We start from the raw sequence: 14,287 nt of genomic DNA on the forward strand, positions 1-14,287 counted from the left end.
TTATCCAAGGAAGCTTTATTTCTTTATCTGCGTGGTTTTATTTTATTTTATTTTTTTAGTCTTTGTATTTTCTATTGAAAAGAAAGTGTTAGTCACTCAGTCGAGTACAACTCTTTGCCATGCTGTGGCCTGGAATATGCCAGGCTCCTCTGTCCATGGAATTCTCCAGGCAGGAATACTGCTGCTGCTGCTGCTGTTAAGTGGGTTGCTATTCCCTTCTTTAAGGGATCTTCCTGACCCAGGGATCGAACCTGGGTCTCCTGAATTTGCAGGCAGACTCTTTACCCTTTGAGCACCAGCCCAATTTTGTATTGGCGTACAGTCAATTAACAATGTGTGTTAGTTTCAGGTGAACAGCTAAGGGACTCAGCCATCAGGAATCTTTAAAAAATATTTACTTTTCTGTTTCATTTAAAACTGTCTAAAGGTTTAAAAAATGTAAGCATGTGATAGGTGGCAGGATTCTGGAACAATGCAAATTCCTAGTTCAAGTTATAAATACTATCTTCTCTTTATAATACTTACATTTTGTAACAAAAGAGAGATTGGTTTAAGAAAACAAATACAAAAAACAGCAACAAACCTGGAAGCCCAGGTCTGAGCTCTGCCTTCACCTTCACCCTCCCCAGGTGGGCGGGGACATCTTCCCATATCAGGCTGGGTGCTCAGGGGAGGTCAGGCACAGTCAGGGAGTCAGTGATCCAGAAGCCACTGCACCATGAGTGTCTCTGCACTGAGCCCCTCCAGAGCCCTGGGCGGGGTCTCTGGGCTCCTGCAGGTGGTCTCCCTGCTCAGCCTGGTTCTGCTTCTGCTCAAGGTGGCACAGCTCTACCTGTGCAGACAGTGGCTGCTCAAAGCCTTTCACTTCCCGTCTCCTCCTTCCCACTGGTTCTATGGACACAAGCGGGAGGTAGGATGGAGCTGGATGGGGGAGTGGGAGGGTCGGGAGGGCTGGAGATCGAGAGCATGGTCACACTCAGCAAGCTCATACCTGGCCCTGTGCTTGCCTGAGAGTACAGATGTGCAGTCTGATGGATCAGCCCTGTGGGTTCACTGTGTGTGGGGACAACAGACAGGAATCTAAGAAGGTGTCAAGTCACAGGAAAAGAGGCTTACCTGCGGGGTTGGGTTACATCAGGTGTGGAGACAAACTGGCTTGGTTCGTTCAGACTAAGGGATTTTCTAGTCCTGTAAGGTCAGTGCCAGAAACCCACACCAGAGGCCACACACAGGAGCGAAGTTCCCAGGATGGGGCCAGGTGAGGAGAACTGCCTGCTTGGTGTCCTCTCTCTGAACTATGAGCTCTTGGAACTGAGCCTGTAATCCTCCTCACCCTCAGCCCCCAAAACAGAGCCTGCACAGAGTGGTGTCAGTCCATTGTGTGGAGGGACTGGCAGGAGGGAAAGGAGCAGCTTGCAGGTTGGGAGGGGCAGCACCTGCCCACCCAGCACCGGCACCAAAGCCTGGGGGTGGGGGAGCTCAGCGCAAAGTCAGGGCCCACATGGAAATGGGTCAGCAAGGGCCTGTGGCTTAAAGAAGTTTTAGGAGATAATCACAGGTTGCAGAGAGCTGAGGTCTCTCTTTCTCAGCAGCACGATTAGAACAGAGTGGAGCCAAAGACAAGAACTAGAAGCAGCCCAAGCCCCACGCAGGCTGGCCCAGTACCTCTCTCCCCTCTCCTTCCTAATCTCCTGCACCCCAGGTCACTCAAGGTCCTCCCCCACTGCCTGTGCATTCCAGCCTCTGGGACTCGGCTCCCATGCGCCCTCTCCCCAGAATGGCCTCATCCCTCCCATGACTGTCTCACAAGCCGCAGGCCCAAGTCATTTTCATCCTGGGTTTCCCAGGAGAGGAGAGGACTCTCTTTTTCCCTTGGATGTCCTTCTCACAAGTCAGTGGTAACTGGATGCAGCTATTTCTCTCTGCAAGATCATAGCGATGAGCTTCTTCTGGGAAACCTTGCCTCTGGCTCAGGTTTCTATCCTGAAAGCATCTTGGTAAGTTATAAATCAAAGAATGACCAAGTGCAGGACAAAGAGCTTTCTAACATCCAGGTCTTTGTTAGGGTCCCTTCCCGAAAGCTTCCCCATGGACTTTGTCTTCCCTCCATTACACATTCATGACGCCCTCCTGTTATGGCCAGTTGATCTCTCAGTCACCTCTACGCCCCTGCAGGGTCCAAGCAGCATCCTAGAGCAGCATCCTAGTTCAGTGCCTTAAATCCACGTCTGGCACAGAGTAAATGCTCAGTAAACACAAGCTCCGGGAAGGAATGTAACCCAGAGTAGACAAGTTGCCTCAGAGCTGGTGAGTCTTGATGGTAGAAGGATGCAGGCAGAGATCAGATATCAAAGTACAGAGGGTTGATCTGAGTCACACAGAAGTCACTGAAATAAAGATTTGACTACTTGGAACAATTGTTTAATCAACTGGTGATGAGAAATCCAGAGGTGACAAAACAAACTGAGTTTCCAGAGTTGAGGAGAGATAGTTGCTTTTTGCAGTTGTGGCAAAGATGCCAGGCCACCAGGTGGAGGGAAGAATGTGCGTAAAGACCTGGAAGAGGAGCAGGTGGAGCCAGTGCAGGGAGCGCTGGCAGCAGCATCCTGGGGGCAGAGCAATGGGGCCTGTGGAATCGCCAGCCTCTCAGGACAAGCATAGAGAGAGGGTAAAGTCAGAAAAGAAAGGCCTTTGGGGTCCACACTCAGGAGTTTGCAAAGATTCCACTATAAGATGGGAAGTGTACAAAAGTTCCTGACAATTAGTCAATGAAAATGAGATTAAAACTGCACATATCAAAATCTTATTGCAGTACCATTTACATATGTGTACACTCAGAATTTGTCCTACAACTGTGCACACACACAATATGGAAAATAATAATATATACACACAATGTGGTATTTAATTTTTCCACCTAGCCATATACATTCCAAAGACTTTTTCATACTAAGAAACATTAACGTGTATGCTGGGATGATATTAAACATATATAATGATCATCATGGCAAAATGAAATTAATATATAAATTCAATTCCTAAAATACCTATTTACTCTTTAAATAAACCAAGTTATATGACAAAACTGCTTACCAAATGATACAAATTATCATAAATTGCTCAAGCAGTTATGTCACTATGTACAAGTTATTTCCAAAAATTTCATAAACCAAGGAGTTATCCTTGATACAAGTTTCTGTAGGTAGTTTGTAGTGTTGGCCCATAACTCTACCCAACATAGGACAAATCCAATCTTAGGATGGGTGGTGGACAGCCTGCAAGTTTGGATGAGATTCCAGATCAGAAGAAATAGTTCGAAACTTAGTTCTGCTGATGGATCCAGAGTGATCACCTGGTACCCTTCAGACCTTAACCCCCACACCAGCTCCAGTACTAAAAGAAAGACATTACTGACTTGTGTTTCCCTTGGTGACAGTTCCAAGAGGAGAGTGAGCTGCCACTCCTACTGAAAAGGGTAGAGAAATACCCAAGGGCCTGTGTTCACTGGCTGTGGGGCATAAGGGCCTTTGTATTGGTCTACGACCCTGACTACATGAAGATGGTCCTGGGGAGATCAGGTGAGAGGTAAATCCTCAGCAGGAGACAATCTTCCATTTGAGTACATGCCCCTAGGTGTGAAATTCCAGAAGACACTGGCATATCAGACAGCAAGGCCTGAGCTCCTCCAAACACCCTCCAGAACCACAAGCCAGACTAAAACTTGCTTAAACACCTGGGTCTGGTTTCTCTTTTGCATCTTCCTTTTTTTCACTTTACAACCAAACTGAGTTGATCTCAGATCTGGAAGACAATTCTTTATCCACTTGATGTAAGTTTCTGTAGGCAGTTTACAGTGTTGGCCCATACCTCTACCCAACATAGGACAGAATCTGATCTTAGGATGATGGTGGACAGCCTGCAAGTTTGGATGAGATTCCAGGTCAGAAAAAATAGTTCTAAACTCTTAGTTCTTCAGGTGGATCCACAGTGATCCTGGTAGGGCACTGATCTAGGCTGGGCACCTCTTCTCTACTGCCTGTCCTGGGTCATGAGATGGCCAGACCACCACAGATTGTTGAAGAAATACAGCTTCTGTTTTATTCTCTGGCACTGAACAGAGTTTATGTTTCAGGGCAATTCACCACCTTAGTACTGTGGGTGTTCTGCTCTGGAACACTGAGTCTGATTTCCTGGGACCACAGTGACTGTCAGGACAGAGAGAGAGTTAGAGATGGGTGGCAAGGGTGTGGTGGCTTCAGACAGACCACCATCTGGCAAGCACCAGGAAGGGAAGGGACCACATCGTCTAAACATCAGTTGCTCTGGAGGCTGTACACTGTTTCACCCCATCTGTGTTCCCTCCTTACTTTTCAGACCCAAAGGCTCATATTGCCTACAGATACCTGAAGCCCTGGATTGGTAAGTACATTTAAATACAACTGCTGACCACACACCATTTAGGTTAACCAAGAGCAGACTCTGTGTAAATGAAAAACAACAGGTGCTAGGCACCCTCATCTCTCAATCAAACCTCATTTCTCTTCTTCTAATAAAACCATCAGTCTATGTAATGGTACTATAGCCCTCCTGAAGTTCAGCCTCTTCTTCGTCACTACTCAATCATTTCTAATATTCCCAGCCTGACTTTTCAATGAGTCCTTCAATTACCTGCCCCCCATTTCTAGACTTCTGTCTCACTGCTGTCATAATCACATGCTATAGACAGACATATTGGAAATTCACATCCCTAGTTTGTTCTGGCCTCACTGACCCCTGCCCATGATGAGACTTCTCCTGACACCCTTGGCTCCTCCCAAGATGGCCCTAGTGTCCCTGATGCCCATACACACCCATCTGTGGTCCAGGGACCGGTTTGCTGCTGTTGGAGGGGCAGACATGGTTCCAGCACCGGCGGATGCTGACCCCAGCCTTCCACTATGACATCCTGAAGCCCTGTGTGGGACTCATGGCCGACTCTGTCCAAGTGATGCTGGTGAGTCCACCCCTTGTCACCATACGCACTAGAATCCAGCACAGCTGACAAAGTCCACTATCAGACACTTATGTCCCTCAGGCACCCACTGAATAGAGCCCCACGGAATGATGCATTCTTGACTTAGTATGAGACAGCACTCATTAAAGCTAGGTGGGACAGAGGAACATCTAGGCACCAACCTGGATCCATAATTTTCTCCTCACCAAGAGAAATCAGGGCCATGGTGTATTCAGGGTCCACTCTTCTCCCATCTCCATGTTTGAACACAGGGGAGTAGATCAAGGAGGTCAGTGCAAATTGGCCCTGGCTGGCCTGGGCAATGGCAGCTTCGGTGGCAGAGTGGACATCCCAGGATGTCACACAGGTGGGCTCCGGCCTGGGTTCCATCGATTCTGCACATCACTGAGCCACTCATGGGAGGAAATGAGTCCAGGTCTACACTCACAGAGCTGAGCCTTCACAAACATCACCTCTGATCTGGCAGAAGTACCACCTGGTATTAGGCAACATTGAATGAATGAAAGGGATTGAGTAGATCATGCCCCTTATAGGAGCCCCATTAGAGCCACTTTAGCTTTTCCTTGCCTTGAAATATTTGCTTGCTCATGCTGGACATCACCTGTCCAGTTCTGATCTCAGGATACAAAAGATTCTCCCCTTTTCCCCTGAGAAACTATGCTTTCTGCTCTGCCCCATTTAAGGTATTATAAAACATTATTCTTAAAATTCATAATTAATTAAGCTATTAAAAGAGAATATAACTGTTATATAGTAAAGGTTCAAAGAAATAGGCATCACATTATTTATGTGTCTTATAGCACTAAATTGCTAAAACATGTCTGCTTAGAAAATGAAGAAATCTCATCTGAAGATGTAGAGATGGAGAGAAAGCCTGGCCTTGGCAGCACAGGTCTTCTAGGGGAGCAGAGCCGGGCCAGTGCCTCCTCTCTCCACAGGACAAGTGGGAGGAGCTCGTCAGCCAGGACTCACGCCTGGAGATCTTTGGACATGTCTCCTCGATGACCCTGGACACCATCATGAAGCGCGCCTTCAGCCACCAGGGAAGTATCCGGACAGGCAGGTCAATGACAGCTCTTCCAGGTCAGGGTCCTGTTCTCACCAGCAGGGAAGGAACTGAGAGGCAATAAGAGCAGATAGGATGTTTCTCAGCACAAAACGTTCTGCAGAGAGACATGTACCACGGTCAGATTCCACCCAGACCATCCTTGACTCAGTCACAGGTCCCTGATTCCTACACAGGGAGAAGCCTGTACCCTCAGCACACCTGTAAAGGACTCCAGGAGGAGGGGCTCCAGGACAATGAGGCAGAAATGACAATGCCTCAGTGCTGCCTGTCCCCTCTGACTGAAGAATCATCCACCCAGAGCCCCACTCCCTCTCCAAGTCAGAAAGTAAAAGCTGCCCCGTTGTGTCCGACTCTTTGCGACCTCATGGACTTTACAGTCCATGGAATTCTCCAGGCCAGAATACTGGAATGGGTAGCCTTTCCCTTCTCCAGAGGATCTTCTCAAACCAGGGGTTGAACCTAGGCCTCTTGCATTGCAGGCAGATTCTTTACCACCTGAACCCCAAGGGAAGTCCAGAAATACTGGAGTGAGTAGCCTTTCCCCTCTCCAGCAGATCTTCCAGACCCAAGAATCGAACTGAGGTCTCCTGAATTGCAGGCAGATTCTTTACCATCTGAGCTATCAAGGAAGCCTGACTGATCAACTTCACTTTCTTGGGCTTCCCTGGTGGCTCCGATGGTAAAGAGTCTGCCTCCAATGCAGGAAACCTGGGTTCGATCCCCGGGTCAGGAAAAACCCCTGGAGAAGGAATGGCAACCCACTCCAGTACTCTTGCCTGGAAAGTTCCATGGACAGAGGATCCTGGTAAACTACGGTCTATGGGGTCACAACTGAGTGACTTCTCCAGGTCAGAGGCTCCCTCACCTCCAAACTCTTCTGTGTCCTCTCCCTTCAGGAACTTTCAGTCCTACAACCAGGCTATCAGGGACCTCGGTCATCTGATTTTTTTCCCAACTGAGGAATGCTCTCCACCAGAACGACCTCATCTACAGGCTGACCCCTGAAGGCCGCTGGAACCACCAGGCCTGCCAGCTTGCCCATCAACGCATAGGTTCCCCTCCTTCTCATAGGCTACTCCTTCATCAGGTTCATGTGAAAGGGCCTGGCCTTGACCCTTCAGGCAGAGCCCAGACTCCTGCTTCCTCTTCAGGAGCTGGCACATGCCATCCTGCTGCAGGGACTGGGAACCCAGAGGTCGGGGTGTCAGGTGTTGAACAGGGAGTTACGGGAGTCACCGGGTTGGGGATGACTGAGTGAGACCCCTCCCAGCAGCATTCAGGCAGAGCCCCCACGGGCTGTGCTACTTCAGGGATTGCCGCCTGGAGTAGGTGTCGCTGGAGCTCTCAGTCCTGACATGCTCACCCAGTGCCACCCACCTCATCCACCTGGCACCCAGACTGGGCCTGAGGGGCAGATGGGGCTATGGTGGGGCTGCATATGGGCCCCCAGAGTCCTCAGCTCTGGCTGGGAACCACTGTTCTGGGACAGATGCAGTGATCAAGGAGAGGAAGGCTCACCTGCCGAAGAAGGGAGAGCTGGAGAAGGTGAGGAGCAGGAGGCACTTGGTCATAACTTTTCTTCCCAAGAGTAAGTGTCTTTTAATTTCATGGCTGCAGTCACCATCTGCAGTGATTTTGGAGCCCCCCCAAAATAAAGTCTGTCACTGTTTCCCCATCTATTTGCCATGAAGTGTGTATGTAATTGTGCATTATTTTCATTGTTGTACAGCAAAAATCAACACAACACTGTAAATCAATTAACCTCCAATTGAAAAAAAATGATTGACACAGAGCTTGAATGCAACAAAAGCTCAGCAAACAAATGTTGACCCTTCTGTATGGTTGTATGATGGAGCCTAAAATTCTAATTCCTTGAAACATGAAGGCTTAAGAGAAAAGCAGACAAAGGAGGAAGCATGGTTCTTTCATATGGGGTCTAAGTAAAGGAGGGAGCTCAAGGACTGCACTGTCATGGATCAGTTGGTTTTGTCTCTGAAGTGCCCCCTAGTAGATGGCAGAGAGCAGCTGATCATGTATCTAAGAGGCCTGCTATGGCTGGAGGCCACCCACTAACTCACCTCCCAGTGGGTCTGAATCCCAGCCCTACTCCCTCCTAGCTGTGGGATCATAGACCCAATCCTTAACCCCTCTGAGGCTCAAGTGCTTCATCTGCTCATAGATATAGGAGTGCTTGCCATGGGGGCTGTGTGAGGATTAAGTGAGTTACTACATATTCCCCAGAGTCATAATGACACTTGATAAATGTGAATTGTCACTCGACTGCTCCTAAGTGTAACCTTGCAGCTCTTTTACTTCTTAATCCTGAGCCCAGTCACCTTCTCCTAATCAGTGCTCATGTGCTTTGTCACGCCCCACCCACCTGTTTTCAAGAGCATCATTTCATTCAGAATGAAGGAGGGTGCTCCCATGGTGGCTCCCAGGACATTTGTTCTGGGAAGACGCACATCCCCTGCCCTATGGGACCATCAGGCTCCTCTCTCTCCTCTCTGCCCCCCAGGAGTCATCCTCCCCTCTCCTTTCATGGGCTTCATCATAACCCAAAGGTGTGGCCAAACCCAGAGGTACAGTGGTGGTGGGAGGAGGGCATGGGACGCTCTCTCCACAATAACCTGTCCTCCTGCTCCTGCTCTGGGATTCTTGTCCCCTGGTAGATTGATGCTAGAAGTCTGACCCCACATGTCCTGGCCCCAGTGCTCTCTCTGCAGGTGTTTGACCCATCTTGGTTCACATCAGGTTCTACTCGACACAGCCATGCCTTCCTGCCCTTCTCAGGAGGATCCAGGTGAGGCCTCTGTGCTTGGGGAAGCAGGTGTTACTGGTTGCTACCTGCTGTGAGTGACTGTCTACATTCATATGTGGAGCATGAAGTTCTGTTTTTGTGTGTTGATGTGCTGAGAAGGAGGCCTGAGTCTCCATGTATAAGAAAGCCTTCAGGGCCCTCTACAATGGTGTTGACCTCCTGATGTCCACGAGGATTGACCTTATTTCCATGTCAGTGGCCGATCCAAAGTATCCAGAGTTTTCCTCACTTTAGGAGTATAACTTTTTAGCACTACAAGTTTTCATGAACGTTAAACTCCATGTTTGGTTAGCACAATTTCAGTCACCTTAAAAGATGATTTTCTCTGTTCCCACATTCCTGGTCAGCTCACTGCCTTTCCGTTTAATTCATCAATCCCCCCTCACAGTATCTGTCATGTTTGCACGGGTTTGGAACTTCAGCTACCTTCCATGTATAGGATCAGTTACAGTTGTCATTTGAAGAAAGTTTCACGGTCGTGAGTGTGTTCTCTATTTCTGCAGTACCTCCAATAGTTTTGACTGGGTATTAATATAACCATGACATATTTTCCTGTTTCCAAAATTCTTTATATAATAGCAGAGGTTATATACCATAGCCCCAAATTCTACAGAGTCTAATGTTAGTAAGAAAAAGCATAAAGTGGAGGACAATCAAGTCTGCCTTGGGGAGTGTATTGCTGATTCTGCTCATGGCACCAACTATCTTGCTGTTCACACTGTGCACACTGTTTCTGAACCCAGGGTAGTCAAGGCATGGGCTAAGAGGCTGGAAGAAGACTGGAGGAGGCATGGGAACTGCAGACACGTCTGTTCTCTCCTGGCTGGCAAGGTCGCCATAACACTGCCTGTCTCCTCGCTGATGCAGCAGCTGTGGCAGCAGTCATAGCAGAACCATAAGGCAGCCAGAACATAACTTCATATAACGTAACCATGATGTCGCTCAGCGTAGCCCCAGTGCAGCAGGAGCCAGGGTTTTCTTGGTGAAACCCATTAAGGTGTACCACACACCACCCCCGGGGCCTTTCCAGGTGGAGTTTATATAGCAAAAGTGGCCCCAGTCCAAGCGAGTACCATGTGAAGTGTGAATGCAGTGCTATACGTGATCTCATGTTACATAATCATTGTTTACAAACCGTGGGGCAAGAGCGAGAGGCCGCAGGGCGAGAGAGCCTGACCATGTCATTTTGGTTAATTTGCTCTTTCCCTACAGGGGAAAACTTCTTTGTATTTGACAGATGCATTTGAAAAATCCCTTGCATGTAAAGTATAAAGCACCCTTGAAATAGCTGTTAACTTGGATGAAACACTCCTAAATGATTGCTGTGACAATCGTAAAGGCTACAGAAAGTTAGGCTTCCCTGGTAGGTCAGTTGGTAAAGAGTCTGCCTGCAATGCAGGAGACCTGGGTTTGATCCCTGGGTTGGGAACATCCCCTAGAGAAAGAAATGGAACCCACTCCAGTATTCTTGCCTGGAGAATCCCATGGACTGGTGGGCTACATACAGTCCATGGGATCGTAATTTCAGTGACTTTGAAACTTTGTAGAAACAAGTTTTTTCTGACTCTACAGCCCTAGGAAATTTTCAGTTGGTGAATCAACCTTTGCAGAACAGGTTTGAAGCAAATTGTGTTCTAAAGTGGTTCTAGGATTTGGTTTATGCCAGGGTCCAGTCCTTCCCTGTAGACGTGGCTGCATGTCATGCAGCTGCCACTAGAGGGCAGGAGGGACTAGGCGGTTTGATTCCTAAATCAGACTGAATATTCTCACTCCATTTGGGATGTTTTCAATTCAATTAATTTTGTTCAAATATGAAAGTATGTATTAAGTGTGTCTCTGTGTGCCAAGACCTGTGCTAGGAGATGGGAACACAGGGATGATAAGGCTGTCCTCCCACAGGGCTCACAGTCAACAACACGTCTATTCCAACAGACATCATTCACCCATCCACTCTTTCACTCATTCATTCCTTGAGCAGACTGGGGGGGGGGATCCATGATCCGGCACTGTGCTGGGCACTGGATGTGATGCGTCCTTGAGTTAACACCCATGGTGCCTTGAGGGTCCCGAGTGGGAAGAGGTGCAGCCAGCAGAGGGGGTGAGGGTGGTGGTCACTGGATTGAGCCTTGAGCATGAGGATGGCAGAGGCAAGGGGAGGGGACCTCAACCGTCACTGAGTCAGGAAGAGGAGAGGGACAGACCCTAGGTGAGTGAGGAAGAATCCAGAGAGAGCTGTGATGCCGCTGAGGCACTGGGACGTGTCCTCCCTGTGATGGGGAACATAGCAGGCCTGGAGCTACTGTGGGTTTAGAGGGAGGGGAGGAATGGAGGCTGAAAAGGCCAGATGAGAAGCCCAAGGGATGGTTAGGAGGGTCATTTCTGGATTAGAATGGGAAGGTTCCAAAGGTAGATTGACTGAGGAGCTGAAGGGAGACAAGAAGTCAGACCATTAATTGGGAGGCAAATGGTCAGCAGGTTCAGGGTCATTAACCCTTGTCCTCTCTAGGAAGCCTCCTTGTTGCCACTCTGATTCCTTGCACAACACTGTCTTGTCATCTCTTGGGACTGAACAGCCTGTTTTTCCACCATAGGTGGTAAGGTCCTGAGAGGGTGTCTCAGGACCCCTCCCACTACAGTGCCCTGGGCTGACCTGAAACCAGGAATTGCCTATGGATGAGTAAATAAAGTACTAGTTCACATTTTGATCCACTTGACTTGACTCTGTGGCTTAGAGCACTGATGCCTCCTTACAGGTTTCCTGCTGAGAGCAGAAGTAGGAGGTTGGAGACAGTCCTTAGAGAGGTGGGCTTTGTCATAGGTCAGGGGGAGAGTTTGGCCCAAAGCTTTGCTGACAAATTCATTGTGATGAGTAAGGAAGGGATCAGGGCTGGGCCATGTGGAGGACAGCCCTGAATCCCTGTGCTCAGCAGGGGTTAGAAGCCTCTGCTCTCTTTCTTTTCCCCTCGTTACCCAGGAACTGCATCGGGAAGCAGTTTGCCATGAATGAGTTGAAGGTGGCCGTGGCCCTGACCTTGCTTCGCTTTGAGCTGTCACCGGATCCCACCAGGGTCTCTGTGCCCACTCCAGTCATGGTGCTGAGATCCAAAAATGGGATCCACTTGCAACTCAGGAAGCTGTCTGATCCAGGTGGGGACAAGGACAAGCTCTGAGGGCCCTTGCCTGCCATTCTGTCTTGCTGTCACTCTCCCTGTCCTTGCCTCTTTGCCCACTTCCTGCTTTGATCTGCCCACATGCCAGCTTGCCTCCTCTCCTGCCTCCTGCCCAGCAGCAGACTTTCTGCCCTTCTCCTCTCACCTTTTTCCAGGCTCCCTATCTGCTTATCTCTCCATCTCTGACTCCCTGTATCTCTCACTGTCCACCTAATCCTGATTGCCTGCTCTCTTCCAGCATGTCTGTTCTCCTCTGGGTTTTTTCCCTTCTGCCTGCCTGTCTGTCCCCTGTATTCACTTCTATTTTGATGCTAAAATAATTGCCTCTGCCTTAGGGACTTAGAACAACACAAAGTTATCCTCTGATGGTTCTGGAGTGAGAAGTCAGAAATGGGTTTCCCTGGGCACAACCAAGATGTTGGAAGGTCCCCTATCCAGAGACTTAGGTTAGGATTGCACTTTTTGCCGTTTTCACATCTGGAGCTGCAATCCTTGCATTCCTTGGCTCCTGGGCCCTCCTCCACATTCAAGTCCAGTGGCATGTTCAAATGACCCTCTGCTTCTGTCTTCACAAAACCTCTTTTATCAGGACTTGTGATTTACCTGGGTAATTCAGATAAAACAGGCTTGTTCTGGGGCTTGGGGAACTAGGATGAGGACACCTGGGGAGCCATCACAGGACCTGCTAAGCCTGTGTGACTTCTTTGCCCTGTGGCTCAGCTCTCTCCTGTGTGTGAGATGGGTCTACCCCTGTTTCACTCACATGGCATCCTCTTTCCCCATCTCTGGATAAAGTTCACAATATCGTATGGAGTGTGTATGTCTTCTCTGAAAGGAATTGGATGAAACAGAAGAGAGAGAAGTGGAGGGAAGACAGTGGAGAGGAGGAGGGGAGATGACACCTGCTCTCCACCTGCGCTGTGGGGCCAGAACCCCAGCAGGGAGAGCATGTCCAGCCCCCTTGCACCCTCACACTCTGGGGTCCCTCATGCCCCACACCCTGCCTGGCATCTGAGGCCCCCATGACAGCTGAGGAAGGAGAAAGGGCTTGTCTCCAAAGGCTCAGAGGGAAGATGCTCACACCAGCACCTGTGTGAGCCTCCTGCTCTTCTCTGGTAGCTTCCTCACCACGTATGTAGAGGGGCCCAGCCAGCACCCATCTTGTGCTAGCAGGGAAGACTTTACAGACTTGTCCAGGTGCAAGGGTCTCTACCCCAGAAGAGATTTAAGCAGAGCCCAGCCTGGCCATGTCACCAGCCTCCTGGCAGCCCTTCCTCACAGGCAAGGCCTCAGGCTCCTCAGAGGCCAAGAGTGGACGCCTGTTGCTGGAGGACCTGAGAGGAATTAGCTGGGCACAAGCCTTGGCTGTTGGGGGGGATGTCAGACTCGAATCCAGGATAGCTGGTGTCACCTCTCCCACAGGACAGCACCTTGGAATCCCTGGCATGTGGACTGGCCACTCTGTGTGAGGACAGGCTTCTTCAGCCCTGCCGTTCCTGCAGACCATGTTGGGGCCTGTCCTCCTGACCCTGGACACTGACCAGAATCAGGCCCCTGGCACTCCACCTCTAGCCTTTCTGCATCCAGCCCTGCTATCTTACGGTTCTGCACACAAGTCCTCTTCCTCCCACCCCTGCCCTTCCTAGCCCAGGGCGCTGGTGCCAGAGGAGACGTGCCTTCAGCCCTGTGCTGTGCTGTGATTGTCCCCTGTGCAGGTACATCTCCCTAGCCAGTGCCTGAAGATGGGACCTTGAGACCAGTCCTCCTGCAACTGGTTCCTAGGTCACTAGGCTAGTTCATTATGCTCCAAGAAGGGGACAGATGGACACTCTGTGTTTGACTGGAGGTGGGGAGGAAAGTTAGTTTGGAGTGTCCTGGGCAGGAAACTTGGCAGGTCCCCCAGGGTCAGGGAGTCAGAAAGGCACAGACTGGTCACTCTGAGAGGATGAGATTATGGTCCTTCACTCTCTTCACTATTCTTAGCACTGAACCACATTGCTGAACCAAGAAAGGAAAGTTTCATTGTTCAGAGTCTTAGGGGAAGGGAAGGCAGAGATCTGAGAGGAACCCAAAAGGGGTGTAGGTTGGGCTGGGAGTTGGTTGAGTGTAGGTGGTTACCGACCCTTGACCTTTAGCTTGGACAAATGTCCAACATGTGGCCCCATCTGTTGTGTGTGAACTACCCTCCATCATGAGTTCAGACAAAAGAAGAT

General features: G+C 49.5%; 1 protein-coding gene across 1 annotated transcript; it reads left to right on the top strand.

The window, feature by feature from the left end:
* The first annotated feature begins 589 nt into the window (after positions 1-589).
* On the top strand, positions 590-12,379 carry LOC120856597 (cytochrome P450 4A11-like). The gene is made up of 8 exons (XM_040231947.1): positions 590-910; positions 3,437-3,578; positions 4,375-4,419; positions 4,866-4,993; positions 5,953-6,137; positions 7,451-7,628; positions 8,810-8,886; positions 11,879-12,379. The coding sequence occupies exons 1-8, from the start codon at positions 719-721 to the stop codon at positions 12,072-12,074; spliced, it is 1,143 nt and encodes a 380-aa protein (XP_040087881.1). The 5' UTR covers positions 590-718; the 3' UTR covers positions 12,075-12,379.
* Positions 12,380-14,287: the final 1,908 nt, after the last annotated feature.

The sequence above is a fragment of the Oryx dammah genome, unplaced genomic scaffold (assembly GCF_014754425.2).
Source record: "Oryx dammah isolate SB20612 unplaced genomic scaffold, SCBI_Odam_1.1 HiC_scaffold_28, whole genome shotgun sequence".
NCBI classification, from domain to species: Eukaryota; Metazoa; Chordata; class Mammalia; order Artiodactyla; family Bovidae; genus Oryx; species Oryx dammah.

Excerpts from the sequence above, each read along its gene's own strand:
- LOC120856597 (XM_040231947.1), top strand. The coding sequence starts at position 719 with ATGAGTGTCTCTGCACTGAGCCCCTCCAGAGCCCTGGGCGGGGTCTCT. Across the intron at positions 911-3,436 it reads TCTATGGACACAAGCGGGAG|TTCCAAGAGGAGAGTGAGCT; the intron begins GTAGGATGGAGC and ends CCTTGGTGACAG. Across the intron at positions 8,887-11,878 it reads CCCTTCTCAGGAGGATCCAG|GAACTGCATCGGGAAGCAGT; the intron begins GTGAGGCCTCTG and ends CTCGTTACCCAG.